A 16,585-nucleotide genomic window follows, 5' to 3' on the forward strand; every position below is an offset into this window, starting at 1 on the left:
CACATACTCCTGGTTGACAACCCCTGCTCTACAAGATACAGAGCTTGCAGTTTTTACCCTAAAGCTCTTTCAGTGTAAACGTTCCTGTGCTGATTAGTGTTTTACTAGGACAGTGTGGGAAGAACTTCTGCTCAAGACAGATGTGATTGTTAACAGGAGTGGATGCCAGAGAACTACCTAGAAAACCTGACACTGGGATTTCCCCAATGCAATTGCAGCTCCAGCATTGGCAGTCTCTGGCAGACAGTTAAGATACTAGATTATGCTTACAATAGCAGTTCTCTGGAGGGAAATATGCTGCACAGTCAGTTTTCTTCCATTCAGTTTCTTATTTAAATTAATGGTGAGTGTTATGATTAGCAAATAAGTGTATTTTTAGGGCTCCCTAGATTAGGATTACAATCTAATGCAAAATAGATGCTTGTTTGCATGTTACTTTGAGGACTGTTTATACAATTTGGATGATTTGCTTTCATCTGTAGCTCTGTTTTGTGTGTTTGCAGAACTGTAATCAGTAAAAGATTTTTCAAGAGCATGAGCTTCTTAAATACACTAAGGCAGATTGTACAGTTTGGCAGAGGTAGGTAAATATGACAGTTTTAGAGCTCTTCTGCCACCTCCAGATTATGACTGAGGGATGCAGCTACAACAGAGCACTGCATTAGGGAGTCATCTCCAAAGTACTTTCAAATACCATGCCTTTGTCCTAGGGAGCAAGAGGAGCACTGTTTTGTTTTGAAAGGTAAGTCAAAATCTCTCCACAAAAATCTCACTCCTAGTAAAAAGATGGAAGAGTTTAACCACTAATTCCTTTCTTAATTCATGTTGCATACTGCCACGAAACATTCTTCATGTCTTCTGTACCAGGTGAATACGGCTTCTACAAAATTGCATTTATATTGTGAGCTCAGGCTTCAAAATCCTAACACTTCTGTTGAAGTGTTTGAACAATTTCCACCGCTTTCTTTTAAACATGTTTTTCTTCCCTGATAACATTCCTTTATTCACCCAGAATGCCAGTGGAACTGGCAGCAAGAAATGGGGCACCAGGCTATGCACCTGTTCCCATGATCTTATTTGTGCAAGTTTTAGATGTGCTTATCTAGATAAAAGGCAAACAATTTTATGCTTTGGCTTCTGTATTGACGTGGTTTTACAAGACAAAGAGCCTTTTCTCAAAGGACAGTTGCTCAAAGGAAGTTTCTTGTGATTGAGTTAAGACCACAGTTCTAACCTTGGACATAACTACCTGTCTATAAAATGTTATGATGCAGTTTCTCATGTTCTTTGACTGTAGAAAGCATCTAAATACATTGTTTGGTTTTCTTTCTTTCACATTTGTGATTGCATAAAACCTGGTGATAGCTATCACATTTACTTCCCTGGATTTTTAATTCAGGTTGGCAGCTGGATTCAAGTCGATATCATTTGACAGCCAGCACCCCCGGATTGCCAGCAGCCTACAAATCAGTTTGAGAATGGCTGGTATAACATTCACTTAAGTGAGGAACTGCTTAGTGTTTGCAAGATGCTGTGGAAAAAGCTTATTCAGCTCATGTTGTAGCCATCTTCATTTGTCATTTCATTTGACTGTCTTCTGGAAGAGAATAGATGTGGGTTGTATCCACTAGGTTCAGGTGAAGGTGGAACATACACTACCTGCAAGCTGTCTGGGTTGGTTGTATTTGCTGCTTATCAGCTGAGATGGCTCCAGTGTTCATGGTCCAATTCTTGTTTATTAAAATACATCCTTAAGTTTAATTAGCCTTTCAAATTCTGCCTTTATGGGAACATTTGAAAAATTTGATTACTTAAGTATTCTAAAAACTTACCATCCTTGCCGATGTGTATCAGAGTACTTACGGGTTGGATGACTTTTTTTCTCATAAGTGACAACCTGATTTCTTGCATGTAAGTTGTTTCCTTTGCACATTCCACTCCAGTAGTGTCTAACCAGGAGTCATTCTTAGCCCTTGGGTGACTGCTAAGAAAAGTATATTTAATATTGTATAGGAAATATGCTCCCTGAGCTGCACTCTGGGAATCTTTAAACTGAAGAGCCATTTATAGGCAGAAGGTAGGAAATACAGCCTCTTACTGTTTTGCCTGCAGTTTTAAGTGCAGTTCTGATGTGATCTGGGAGCACTCTGAGCAACTGCTGGCCCTTCTCTTGTTTAACTGCTCAGTAGCCTACAGGCCTAACCATCTGTTGTATCACAGGGCAGGGAAGGATGAGAAAGTAGCTCTAGTTGCTTCATTACCTGCTTCTGGTCCTCACTTGATACATTTATGATCTCTGTTACTTTGAGACCTACAGTGAGTTTTGGCTTATTAGCAGGGCAGTAGATAAGGCAGTTAACAATTCACTGAGGTCTTATAAATTCACGTCTTATAAATCCATGGCTTTAACATGGGAATGAAGCAGATCACTTGATTTTTTTTTTTTTTTTTTTTTTTTTTTGCATTCAGGCAAAAACTCTTGAAATGGCACCAAGAAAATGATCTGTTTCTGAATGCAGAATGAAACGGCATCCAGTTTCATTTCATTAAACCACAAACTACGTGTTTTACGTGCAATAAGGAGATTGAGTGTGAAGCTTGAACTCCCTTGATTTGCCAGTAGTATATCAATATGTATAATATAGGGATTATTTGCTTCTTGGTGTGTGCACAGTTGCAGATACAGATTTTACCTTGAGCACTGCAGATAAGGAGATCCTTTAGTGCCAGATGTGCCAGCAGGAATCCCTCGATTCAAGGATGATCTCTGCCACAGCTCTTAATGGGCCTTAAGGTGACTTAGGAATGCAATCCTAGAGCCACAGATCCATCTGCAGAAGTTGCAGTTCTTTTTGTAGGGGAGAGTAGGCTGCGGGTTGGAACTGCTTTCCTTTTTCTTCCTTCTCTCTCTTCTCTGCTTCAAAGGAAAGATGCTTTACCTTTTAACAGGCTACTGCTTGCTTGAGGTTAGCAGTGGAGTTGGTTGGCAGCCAGTTTCTCCCAATTCTACATGTTGGCATCCATTTACTTGAAGTATGCCTTCAATGTGTCCTTGTTGCATTCCTGTGGCTGCCATGATATCTTATGCCATTACTAAGCGAGGAGCAGACCACTTGTTTTGGGAGTCAGCAGTTGAGCATCCACATACAGTGTCTAGTCCAGTAAAGTTGATGTTCGAGGATCACCAACTCAATGCTGGCAACACTGGCATCAGCAAGGATGATGGTGTTTATGTGGGGTTGCATAATAACTTTGCAGCATTTGGGGGGGAGGTTAATTAAAAGGACTAAAAGGTAGTGACTTAGATGGTTCTAATACTGGCCTGTGTCCTTTACAAATGCAGGTTGGCCTGCCTTTATTTCTCTAAGGCAGTGGTCACCAACCAGTCGATCTTGATCAACTGGTCGATTTGTGGAGCCTCTATCAGTCAGTCAGTCTGTCACTCTCCACGATTGGGAGTGGCAGGATGCATATGGCTGGGCTGAGCCACGTCCCCTGCTGCCTGGGCCGGGCTGGGTGAGTGGGATCAGACCCCGGGTGCCTTGTCTGGAATGCAGGAGGGAGACAGGGTGGAGGGGTGGCGGAGGCAGTAGATCCTGGGGTACCCTTTGCTTACAAAAAGTGATCTTCACCATAAAAAAAAGTTGGAGACCACTGCTCTAGGGGAGTGCTAATTAGGTGCTGTAGCATCTTGCATTTTTAGTTTCACAGCCCTACCTTAAATCATCAAATGGTGCATGGGTGAATGCTGTGCCACAACTGCTTCACAAGTTGCTCTTAAAATTACTACCATCAACCTCTATATATTGTGCATCTAAAAACAAAACTCTCTTGTAAGAGTTTAGATGGATTGATAACAAATCCTGACACTGTTGAAAGTCACCTGAGGAAAGTTTTTTTTTTTTTTCAAAAGACTTGCTTGAAATTATTATTTGCTCATTTTAATAATGTCTTTAGTTCATATCTTTGTGTTGCCTTCTGGTTCTGAAGAGTCCTTTTGAAGATTTGCTACAGATTCTTAGTATTAAACTGTTGTAAATAATTAATTTTCATAATATTTGAATAAATTCATACATTGTAATTTTTCCTTCAGCTGCATGTTCTAAATAATGATCTGCAAGGTTTAAAAGACCCTTAAGATTTGATAAAGAGAAACAAATGGGGCTGTTAATCTGGTAGTAATTACTCCCTAAAGCCCGGAGAGATCTGAGCTGGTCGTCTTTTTTTGGCCACTAGGTTGTGAGAGTGGAACTAGTATATCTACCTAAGAAGTCTACCCTATCTTCTACCCAAGAAGTTTTTTTAAGACTTGCAGCACCTGAATAGGTTTTGTTTCTAGAGAACAAAAGGAGTAACAGCATCCTAGATAAAGCAAGTTTCTCTAGCTGCTTTGCAAAGGATTTTGAGGGACATAGCTAGCATTTGAAGGAATACATTTCCACAGAAAGCAGAGACCAGCTCCTTAGACCCAGGGTTTAAAAAACTTAGAGCGGCCTGCAGTGGAAAAGAGCTTGGGCAGGAGAGGATAAAAGTTTCCTTGTAGCAGAGGTCCTTTTTTACCTGTAGGACTAGCAAGAAGAGGAGGAAACTCCCTACACTGGAGAGGGAGAGACTTCGGTATTCAGAGAAGCCATGTGCAGGAAGTGGCATACTGGACTTCATAGTGAACTCTTACTTGAGAAGTCAAGGAAAGCATATTGGATCCTGCTGTGACTTGGGATGCTTAATACACCCAGTGCTCAGAGGCCCATTGGATGAGGTCCAGGCACAACAGCCTAGCAAGCGTGTTTACTGGGTCTGTGACACACAAGCTTGGAATATATTGTTTGATAGTTCTGAGTAACTTTTAAAATATTGGCCATTCTTATTGGCAACTTTTCTTGTCTGCTGGCATTGCAGAAGTAGCTGTTGAAGGGATTTTGAAGAGGGGAGAGGGTAGTGGTTTACCAAACTGTTTTATAGAAAATCTATTTTATATACTTGAATGCATACGTAGCAGAAGAGCAGACGGACAGGCTGTTTCTGTTTGTCTGCAGAAACTGAAGAGGGGACATACCACAGTGGGCTTCTGGCCCATGACAGAGGCTTAAAAGTCCCTTCATTGGTATTATACTACTCCCCACTAGATGGTTGCCTTATATTTAGCATGTGTACAACTTGTGGGATATAGAAGCTATTCTTAAATGTCAGAGGAAACTGTTCTTGTGCTCTCTGAGGTACAGATGAGGTCACAGTTGGTGACTGCAGCTGCAGACAACATTTCATAAAAGCCTTTAGCTTTTAGTGGATTTATCTGTATTTTGTCTTAATAGGGGATGTGCATGTCTGCAAATGTATAACTTAAAGCATCAGGAGAAGCTAGCTCCCTCTTAAATGTTTTGGCATCAGCTTGTAGGCACCATATTTAGAGCATAGTTCTTGTTATGATCAATATTCTGTACTGAGCTGTTAATAGCAAACATTAAAAGGTTAACAGCTTGTGTTTGCATGGAAAATCAGTAGAGAAAAGCTTTTAAAGATCTTTCTTCCTTTTAGAAACATTTAATCTTAAGAGCAAAATTTAAATTATTCAATTAGTCGTATAGGAATTGCTGTTTTATAGGGAAAATTTGACAGTTCTAATATTTTGATTTAGGTAAGCTTTTTAGAATATGGAAGTAAAAAAGGTGATGTTGCACAAAGCAGCAGCAGTAACAACAACAAAAAATCCACAACTTTTAAAATGAGACTTCCCAGAAAGACATGAAGTATGCCCTATCTGAATTTTTTTCTGACCTGTTGTATATTCTCTGCTTGGGGAAATAGAAAAGGAAGCATCTGGGAAAGGGGTGTGGTTTGGTTTCTTTCTTTAAAAGTCCCCTTGCCCAAAAATGTATCTTACTATAAACATTTTAACTGATTCCTAATCCAGAATCAGGTGAGTTAGTCCATGCTAAGTAGCTTTTGTTTTAGCCTATAGTCGTTTATTTTATTATTAAAACTGTATTATAGGGCAACATGGAATTTTGCTTTTGCTAGTAAGAAAATACAAGGAACTTGCTCATTATAAGGTACAGTAAATAATAATTTATTTAAAAACACCCCAAAACCTAAGATAACAGCAGTATTGAAAACTTAATCTTCTTTTGATCTCAGAAATTGTTTAAACAATTACTTAGTGCTGTTTCTTTAAAGTATACAGTTCAAAGAATGAGAAGTCTGAAATCAGCCTACAGACTTGATTTATTTGGATGTATCCTGTTCTCTTGCAGACATTTTTATGGCAAGCCAGTATCTTAGAATGCACTTCTAGGTTGCTGCCAAGCACCTTTTGTATTTCTAAGTGATCAAGGGAGCTGTGCTATCATAACTGAAACGGTTATTTTCCAGTCACCTGTATGAGGGTTGAAGGTTTTTGATTAGCAGATCACTAAGAGTAAGTGTCTGCAAACTTTTTATTTTGAAAAGTCCCACATAAAAATGTCTAAGATCAGTAATTAAACAAATGGATTATAGTTGAGTTGTTGCTCGAATCTGGAGTCCGATTTTACTAACCCCTCCCAAAAGAAATCAGGACTATCTTGTGGTGGGCTAGATGTGATCCTTGCCAGGGGTCAGGGATCCTGATGGATGAGAACATTCTTATAGATGATAGGGCTGGATGTCCTGGTGGAACACACCACTGTCCATTACCAGCAGTACTCCAGTTCCTGCATACTTTTGCATCTATTAGCCTCATTTAACTGGTCAGCTTCCCTTTGTGGAGCAAGTGCAGGTGTTTTGGGTAAGAGGAATAGTGTCTTTGATAAAAAGTTTAGTGCTGAATCAGACTGCCTTGTATACATGACCAGATTAACCCCTGAGTGGGCCCTAGGCAAACAAACTTGTGGGCCCCTACTTAATACTGTATATTTATATTACTTTTTTCACTCAATTATATGTAAAATAATTACATCTGGGCCTCTTCTTCACTTAGGGCCCTAGGCATGTGCCTAGTTTGCCTGTGCGTTAATCCAGCCCTCCTTGTATAGAACTTTTATGATCTTATAATGTGTTGACTCACTCTGGTCACAGTGTCTGGGAAGTGTCAGTCAGTGAAACTACTCTCAGTTGTAGCATGTCAGCTTCACTGGGTTGCACAGTTGCATATTTATCAATGTAGAAAGATCTCTTTGCATCGGAAACACAATTGGTTTGAATTTTGACCCCCTTTTTCTGGAGTTGTGTTGGCAGGAGAGAGCAAAGAGTCTTTCCTGAAAGTTCTCACCAGCCTTTCAATTTGAAGTCTGTAAGTGGTCACTTGTCCAGCCTCCTTACTGAAGCGAGTCAGCTCCTTGGTCAGGTTTACAGGCTGGTTATTTTGACATGGCAACTTTGTTCCCACAATAAAAGAAAAGCAACAGAACAAGCAAGTAAGTGAACAGCAAACACATGAACAAACAGAACCCAAAACCCGTGGTCTTTTCTCAGACTCTGGGAGGAATAACCTGGGCTCAGTACTTCTCCCCAAGTACCACACCACCACTCCTCTGTTTCTACTCTGCTCTGCTTTTAAGCCTCTTTGTGGCGTGGCCTCAATTTCATCATCAGTTACAGCTGCTGTCGGCCTTCCAGTCAGGCAGACTGTTAGCTGCTGACTACCTGCAGCTGGATCTCAGGATAAACACCTCCTTACAAGGTCCTTCTTGTAGAGCTTTTGTACCTTTTGAGTTAGTGAAGATAATGGGAGTACTTTACACTTTTACTGATTAGAAATTTTTCATGCTACTCCCAGGACAGGGCACACTTCCATCCCGTGTTCAGTATATGTATAGTCTTGCCAAGCAGAGCCCAGTCTTAAATATTTGTAAGGAATGTCATAATAATGATGGCGTCTCATAGTTAGAGGTCTGTTGTTAAGGTCAAGAAAATACTAGTTTAAGCAGTCAGTCTCCTTTGGGCAATGCTCCAAATTCCATGTGAAATGACCAGAACAATCATCAGCTTTCTATACCATGTATAGGTCAAGAATCAGAGTGGTGGGCAGAATTGTTCCTGAAAGAGACTGCTGCTCGTCTCTGGACAGAGCAAGGGGTTGTTGGTTAAGCTTTGACATTTCCCAGGATTTACTCTTATCATTCTTCTTGTCTCTTTGTGAGGTCCTTTCTGAGACGGAGAGGCACTAAAAGCCTGTCATTTAATGTGTCATGGTGATGGGCACTTTAGAAACGTACTAATGTTAATACTTTCTTGTTCTGCTGACACCAGCTGTACTCCTTCTCTATCTCCACTTTACCACAATGTCTGAGAAGGGCTCTAAAAGGGAAAAAATATTACTTATTAATCAGATAACTAGAAGATAATGCTGGTTGACATCAGTAAGTGTGCATAACTGTCAGTCCAGGGTGTATTTTGGAAATATTTTGTGGTCTTGCTATGTTCATTTCTTCTCAAAGACCTCAATAGTCTGGAGTAACCTTTTACATAATGCTAATCATGTATGTACATCTGTTTCTCTGACATAGCGATCTAGCTGTGGGAATCTTACTGTTAATACACTCCCTTTGGAATTAACTTGGAGAATCTAAGAAGCATGAAGAATGCTTCTGCGCATCTTTTGAGTGAAGCTGATGGGCTACAAAGTAACTTTTTATTGTTTGCTGACTGACAATTTACCTTTTGGAGTAAACAGAGGAGGTTCTTTTCTGTCTCTAAAGACTGAACTAGAGTAGGTCAGGAGTGCTCAAGCTTTTGGCCCTGTGGGTCAGATGAATGGTATAGGGCCAGTCTACGGGCCAGATCAAGCCCTATTCACCATGGTTGGACTTGGGCTGAACACCATCCCACATGCCAGGATTGGACCCTGGGAGCCTGGCGTTTACCCTTCTGGGGATGTGGCACTGCCTATTCCTAACCCCCAACATCGAGATGGGGTCCTGGGGCTCAGCACTGCCCCTGCATACCCAGATGGGACCCAGGGGCCAAGTGCTGTCCTCACCCAGCCCTATGCACTGGGATCAGGTGCTTAATCCAATGTGCAGTGCCCAGGACTCCCCATGGGTCTAGAAATTTGGCAGCAAGGAAATGGTACCATCACTCCTTCAATGGACCTGTGGGGATCCCTGTAGGCCAGATGACACAGTGCTGCAGGTCAGATCTAGCCTGTGGGTTGAGTACCTCTGCTCTAGGTTCTAGTTAGTTCGGGCAATTTCTCCCCTGCCATCTTCATTTGGTACCAGCTATTGAGTTCTCTACATCTTGAAATGTGGGGAATATGATATTGTAGGGGTAGTATTTTGCTATTGCTCCCAATCTAACTTAGTTGAAGCCTAGCCAACTTCAGTGTGTACTTTCAAATGCATCTTTTAAGGTTTTTCCATTGGGTTTTCATGTCTCTGGCATTTGCAGGAAGGGAAGCTAAATGAGGATGTTGCAGTTCCCAACTTTAAAAAAAAGTTTTAAAAGCTTTATCTATGTTCTTGATCCATATCTATTTAATAATTGGCTGTGTGATCAGGACATAATAGCAATTTCTATTTTCTTTTTTTTCTATGTATTTTTTCAACTTAGGAGTCGAATCTTTGTTTGTGGTTGGTTGAGTTGGATTAGAAAAAGCAGGTTCGTGAAGAGAGTAAGTGACCTGGTTTTCAAAAATTTTAAACAGTGACTCCTGTGAAAGTTGTATGAGGAGCTGTCAAGGGCCTAACACTTCAGAAATTGGATCACTTATTAGTTCTATCATTTTGTCTTCTCCCCTCCCCCTTTTGTACTTTAACAGTTCTTTAGATAGGAAAAACATGGAAGCAGTTTTGAGAAGGGTAGAATTAGGGTTGGGTATTTGACTAATTAAATAAAGTTCAGTCAAATGACTGGTCAAAAATTGTATTTAAGAAAACAAAGAAAAAGGCATTGAGTCCAAATAATCCACAGGAAAAGCACAAATTTTCATTAAGAAATGTGTCAAAAGCAATGTAAAATCATACTTATGCCAAGAAAACGCCTATAAAGTTTTAGTAAAATTGCTATAATCTTGATCAAAAAATATCTGGTCAAAAAAATGCAAGTTCTAGTGCTACTGGATGAATAATATTTTTTTGTCAATGAATTATCATTTTTGTGAGGCCTTCCTTAGTCACATAAAGAATGGGGTTGAAAGAAAATGCTTTTATTACAGATTAAACTGGCTACTTTCCGAAGTTTGGCTACTTGCAATTCATTCTTCCGTTTCTGGCACCTGAAGCCAATGTTATGATTTAAAGTTTGCCCTTTGGCAGCGAGAGTATACACTAAAATGTTAGATTTGTACATTCAGGTCTAATTGGGTAGCTAATATTGTAGGAAAGAATTTGAAATGGTATGCATGCCACACTACAGAAAGGAGTGTGTGGATATATCATAATGGCTGTGTTATAGGTTTGGAAGTGATACGCTGAATTTTTTTAAAAGTTCTCAAAAATAACTGTATAATACTGCCGTCATCCAGGAAGGGGTGAACAAATTGGAAGAAATAGGCAGTAGTTGGGAGGAACAACTTGAGAACAAACTTTATTAGGCATGTGGCTACTTGTTTGCAAAGAAGTAGATCTATATCGATTTTAAAAAAAACTATAATAGACTTCTGGCAGTTCTTTAAGACAAAAGATGATCTAGGCCTCTATTGACTGTGGCTTTTTTTTAAATCCATTTTTAACTTCTATGGTGACATTCTCCAGAATTTCTCTTCTTCTTTCTTTCAAAAAAAAAAAAAAGCATGATGAAAATGGTGCATTCTCCTGCTAAGTAGCAGAAAATGCACCCAATCCTGTCAAGCATCCTCTTGGTTACTAGGAGAGCAGAGCTCTACTTATCTTCTCCCTCTCTGATGTTAAGATCTTGGTTCTCCTCAGGTATAAAATCGAAGTCCAAGTTAATTGGAGGAAGATAAAAATATCCTTCCTCAGTTGGCTCTGCAGCAGAGCTCTGGAAAACCTGGATACCAGTTTTTTTGGGATTAGTAGTAGTGGAGCTCATGCTGCTTCTGTGGGCAAGAAGAGCCTCATTTTCCAAAAAGGCTACCTGTTAATTCTAGTGTGCTTCATTTTAGATTTTTCTTTTTATGTCCAAGAGGACTGAGACTCCAGCCTTCCTATACAAATGCCTCCTTAGTGCAGAGGAAGGTCTGGGCTTCAAAGCTTAATGCACTTTATTCCTGAAAGAGCAATGCATTAGCTCAAAATACTGGAGGAATGACTAATGGCATATCTCTTCCATAACAAAGCCATTAATAATAAACAGACTAAAGGTATCCGTTACAGGCGTTAGATGAGAAAGGCAAGGACAATGCAGCCATAATAGTTGATTGGGTAGCATCCTAGCTGTAGCTCTACAAAATCATTCCATCTCCAGACAATAAAATGAAGGCATTAGTCTGATTTGCCATAAGCAGCAAAAATACTTTGGGGAGATATAAAACTGTTACTGTCTTGCAGCTGCTTCTTGCAGATCCTTGCTTTTTAAGGGCTTCTAAACCCCAAGTGACAGCTGATTTATGCTTGCAAAAAATTGAACTATTTTCAAAAGAATTAAATTACTAAGCATTTATTTAGCACTCTGTCATAGCTCCATACAGAAATTAATCCTTCAAACTACCCTCCCACCCTGAACCAAATGGTGTTGCTGATTGCTTTACAATACAGATAGCCACTCAGTGTATTAGAGGGAGGAATAGGTGCCAGGATTTGGGGCTTCCAGTCTTGTGCTCAATCTGCTATGCCTTGTTTCCTCTGAATTTCTGAGGTTTGTTAATCTTAATTCTCACACAAGACCAAGTTATTTCAAATGGAGGAACTAATTTGTATTGAGTACAAGTGTCTGTAACTGAAAGGGGATGAAACTTGCTTTATAAAGTGTTTGCTCCTATTATTTAAGGAGGCCGAACAAATTAGATTCTAAAACAACATTTGAAGCTTTTTCCTTGTTGTGGGCAAACTCTGTGTGTCTGTATCTGACTTTGTTCTGCAGTGTATAAACTCATGCTGCTCTTCTGTTATAGTGAGAGTGCATATCCAGTATGCAGTCTATTGACCTCTGAGCCTTTTGTCTTACGTGGAAATCAGTTCTACTTGCTGCTAAATGAGCCAGAGCTAAAGATGCAGTTCCTTACTGTTTTTCTTTTTAAATGTCATTGTCAGGCATCTGAAGAGGCCTCGCTGCGAGCTTTGGAGAGTCTAATGACAGAGTTTTTCCATAACTGCACAACCAACGAACGGAAGCGCGAGATAGGTAAGGAAAAGTCTTGTTTACTTTCCTGCTGTCTACAGTCATACATTATTGGTTAAACATAGGACCTCCAAACAGCAAGAACAAATTCCATAATTCAGTTGTTTTATCTGTGTGTGATGCGGGTATAACCTTTCAGTCCCAGAGAAAAACTAGAATAGCTTGCACACTTTGTATCTGTGGCTTCAAAGATCTTTGTACAGAAAGGGTGTTAAACTTGCTGGGCTTCTCAGGAGCCATGGACTAGGCCACATTAGGGAGAGGCAGGGGGTTTATGTTGCCATTGCTTACCTTACTGCTGGCTTTACGCATCCCTGGTGGGGCTTTATACTCTGGATTTTGGTGGTGGGCTCGACTCCTGAATTCCCAGCCCCTCTAGGAGCCCTGTGGGCCTGATGACACTGCTTCACAGGCTATGTGGTTGAAACTCCTGCTGTATAAAAATAATGCCTTGGGTTTTGCTGCAGCCCAGTGTAGCAGATGTGAGAATCAACTGGTTTCAAGGCTGGTGGAAAATTGGTCGTTTTTTAAGAAAATGCCCTCTTCCATACCTATGAACTGCTGTACTTGATAGAGAACCACTGTGCCAAGTGTCTCATGCCCCATGCTTACTTAGTACTAAGAAATAAAAGGGAAATGATATGGCCATGCAAATCCAAAAGAAGAGCTATTGCTGTACAGTCTGACTCATCTGGAGTATCTTGCTGTATCTGCGATTACAAGCAAACTTCAGTGTTCTGTACTTGTGCATCTGAGTAAAAAGACCAGTGGAGATCACTTGCAAGATATAAGTTGGTTCCCAGAATAATGGTTGATAGGCCTGACTAGGCAAAGAACTTGACAGGCCGCCTCTGATTTCTATTCTCTCTCTTTTCTTGTAGTAAGACACTTATTTAATATAGAAGGTCAAAGTTTGTTTCTTCAGTAAATCTTAAATTATACCCTCCTTAAATGGAAAATTGTCAAGTACTGTGCATTAGGTATGTTGCTAACTTCTATGCCCTGGTGCCACCAGCAGGAAATTTTAAGTTGGGAGGCAACAGGAAGTTTAAATAGAATCTGACTCTTGGTCCCTTTCTGCTGTGATAGTACTGGAACTTTAACCTTGAAACCTACCAAGCTGTTTCGTAGAATCATAAAACAGTAAGGCTGAAATGTACCTCAGGAGGTCACTTACTTCAACCACCTGCTCAAGTCAGGATCCTCCATGCCTAAAATTTCCCAGTCACGTGTTCACCTCTGCTGTAGAGCATCAGTATTAAAACTGTGCATGTTTCAATACTAAGTACCTTACATTGAAGGCTGTAGAGGGTAGGTTTTGTAGTTGCTTTTGAAATAACTTGGTTGTGTGAACATTATTAAGCTGTGCTACTTTAACTCAGATTTGATAATGAATGTATTAATTTCTATTCACATTTCTAATGCCATGGGAATATTATGGTGGTGGTATACCATGCTGCTGTGCTGTGTAATGCACATGTTTTTTGCTGATATTTTTCCAGAGGAGCTTCTGAATAACTTTGCCCAGCAGATAGGAGCCTGGAGGTTTTGCCTGTATTTCCTGTCAAGCACAAGAAATGACTATGTAATGATGTACAGTTTGACTGTGTTTGAGGTAAGTTGGAAAATTAAGGTAACTTTTCTGGAACCTTATTTCTGCCTGACTAGTGGATTTTTCTGTGATAACTCTTGTTTAGCACAATTTCTAAAGGTTTAATTTTAACTATAAAGGTTGTAAGTCTAAAGTGCATCATGGACACAGCTTCTGTAGTGCTCTCATGAAGGGATATTTTTAAAAAATAGTTTTAGAAAAGAACAAAGAATGTGAAGCCTCACATGCAAAGATTTGAAGGAATTGCTAGTTGCTTACAAGGTATGAAAGGATTGCCTGAACTTCTGTGGAATCGTTAATGCAATGGACCTATTAAATGTAATAGGTAGCAAGCTTTGCTATACGTCTGTGTCACTCTCTTAGCTGTGTTTATCGCCTGGAAGCTGCTACTCATTTCAGAGATGCACTTCTCACTTTTGGGAATTTGAGATGCAGCTGAGAGTAAGGCAAAGCTGCTTCTCAGCTGGTAAATAGAGAGTGCCCTTCTGGCCTCTACTCTGCCATAAGTAGCATGTGCATAACGTTGGCTTGCAACTTGACTGTAAATAAAAAGAAATTTCCTTGTAACTCTACATAGTGGTGTGTGTTGTTCTTTTTTTGTTTTTTTAACTAACATTCATGGTAGAAGAATGGTGGTAGAGGAACAAATATTTTGTGCTACATTAAAAATTCATTTTTGTGCTTCTCTCAGATATTACCAAATGTTGTCAAAATGTAGGCAAGGCATGAAAATCAGAGGGGTAGTAAGCTACACCCTGACTTGATGATATTTACTGAGGCTACATGTCTGTCAGTAATCTGGATGACTCTTCAGATTAGCATGATTAACACACCTGATTAGCACACTAATGGCATGTAAGGCAGCGATGTGGCTATGATCACATTTGGCCTCCCCTGACTACAGGGCTAAATATGAAGCAAATTGGCTTATAAATATGATTTAGTGCTGACTCCTTGACTGACAAACTCACTCAGGGCTGTCTTATGTATATATAATACCTCCATTGCTGTAGTGTCCCGAGTACCTCAATTCTGTATGTGTCTGTGTATTATATATATATAAAAAAAAAAAAAAAGGGGGGGGGGGTTTAGTCTGTGCATCTGTCCATAACACTCTTGGGGGGGTTGTGGCTCCCAGCAGGGCATGGCTTCCAGCCAGTGTTGTGTTAAGAATGACAGGTGGGTTGTGGCTCCAGCAGAGCGGGCCAGGCGAGTGCAGAATGAGGGCGGGGAGGGTGGTGTGGGGCCAGATGCGAAGCGGGGAAGGAGGGTGTGGCATGGGGCCAGATGCGGAGCAGTGGGGGGGGGCACAGTGCTGGATGTGGAGCAGCGGCAATGTTGAATGGTGGGTGGCAGCGGCCACCCACTGCCCCGCACTGGGCGGGGGGGCACACAGGACCAGATGTTCAGGGCGGGGCACTGTGCGTGGCCGGATGCGGAGCGGTGGCAGCAGCCACACACTGCATACAAGCTCCCCCCCCCCCCCCAGGAGGCAGCAGCAGTGTGGGGTGGTGGGTGGTGGTGCTGCGTCCCCCCCCCCCCACCGCCTGTCATTCTTGACAGGCAGTTCACAAGTATCTAATACATTTGTCCTCATATTTTGGGTACGGCAGTGCTCTTTATTACCGTTATACAGATGACAAATTAAAACAGATTGCCAGAAGAAAGCATAGGGTCTGTAGTGGAGCTGGGAACTGAATCTGGTTTCTGAAGTCACAGGCTGGCTAGCACCTTAAGCACTAGACTATCATTCCTATTAGATGGCTAACTAGAACAGAAATAAGAGACCATACTGTTGTCGAAGAAAAGATTTTAAAGCTACATGCTCCAGTTGGACTGATTTTCATGAGGCAGGAAAAACAAGTTTGATTCCTGTCTCTTTCTGTCTTTCTGAAAAATTTAGCTCTTAAAAATGATTGTGCCCAGAAACTAGCAGAATAAAGAAATTACTGTCCTGTATATAAACTCTGAAGAAATAACTCAGCAGCTCAGAGATTAGAATCCATCTCAGTTTTTAGTTCTTGGAATTCCTGAAATGGATTCCAACTATTCTAATGCTGTCTGATCAGCTATATGTCAACAGTGAATTTATCAGTAAAAGAAGGTCAGTAAATTCAAGAAGTTCTTCAGTGCTTATTTTTTGGGATAGCTGGAAAGAGAACAGCAGAAATTTAATGAATTGTTTTTTCATTTGCTCCCTCCAAACCAGAACCGCCAGTTGCCTTTAGTGAAGAGGAGCTTGTAATCCAAAGCAGTAAGCAGGTGGATGAGGGCTACCACTTAAAAAGCTCAAAAATAAGTGTGAAAATTCAGTTATACTAGCCTTGTAAGATGGAATTCTTAAAAAGTGTTTCCCATATTTTACTGGCACAGGAAAAAATCTGAAATTACTTTAAAAACCGTTTATTAGAAGGGTATTCGTGTACTGTTTTGTTTGTTTTTGCTTATGCCCCATATTTTTCCTGTAAGAAAATTCTTGTTAGAGGTATACCTCTGGTATTAGCTTCCCTGCCATAACATGCTGACCTCTTTGAGAGACTTCATGGTAGTTTTTTTGTGTAAATAGCAATGGAGCCCAAGTACTATGCTTGCTTTCCATCTTCTATGATGATTTTCCTGATGGTGTTAGCCAGTGGCCCCTGGGCTTCCAGCTGCATGAATCCAGATGAGTGGCACAGGGTTAGCCTGTGGCATCAGTCCATGGACTTAGCCTACCGTGCCCAGATCCAGCTGCACGCTGGCCCAGCCCTACGTGCG

The 16,585-nt window shown here is 40.7% G+C and overlaps 1 protein-coding gene across 2 annotated transcripts in view; it reads left to right on the top strand.

The window, feature by feature from the left end:
- Positions 1-16,585, top strand: part of XPO6 (exportin 6) — a 94,208-nt gene that overhangs the window by 15,021 nt on the left and 62,602 nt on the right. For both annotated transcript variants that reach the window (XM_090023235.1, XM_090023234.1), the window contains exons 2-3: positions 12,129-12,219; positions 13,719-13,831. In XM_090023235.1, the coding sequence (XP_089879361.1) occupies positions 12,129-12,219; positions 13,719-13,831 (204 nt within the window). The remainder of the gene's footprint in view (positions 1-12,128; positions 12,220-13,718; positions 13,832-16,585) is intronic.

The sequence above is a fragment of the Crocodylus siamensis genome, chromosome 12 (assembly GCF_052110815.1).
Source record: "Crocodylus siamensis isolate JL-2025a chromosome 12, ASM5211081v1, whole genome shotgun sequence".
NCBI classification, from domain to species: domain Eukaryota; kingdom Metazoa; phylum Chordata; order Crocodylia; family Crocodylidae; genus Crocodylus; species Crocodylus siamensis.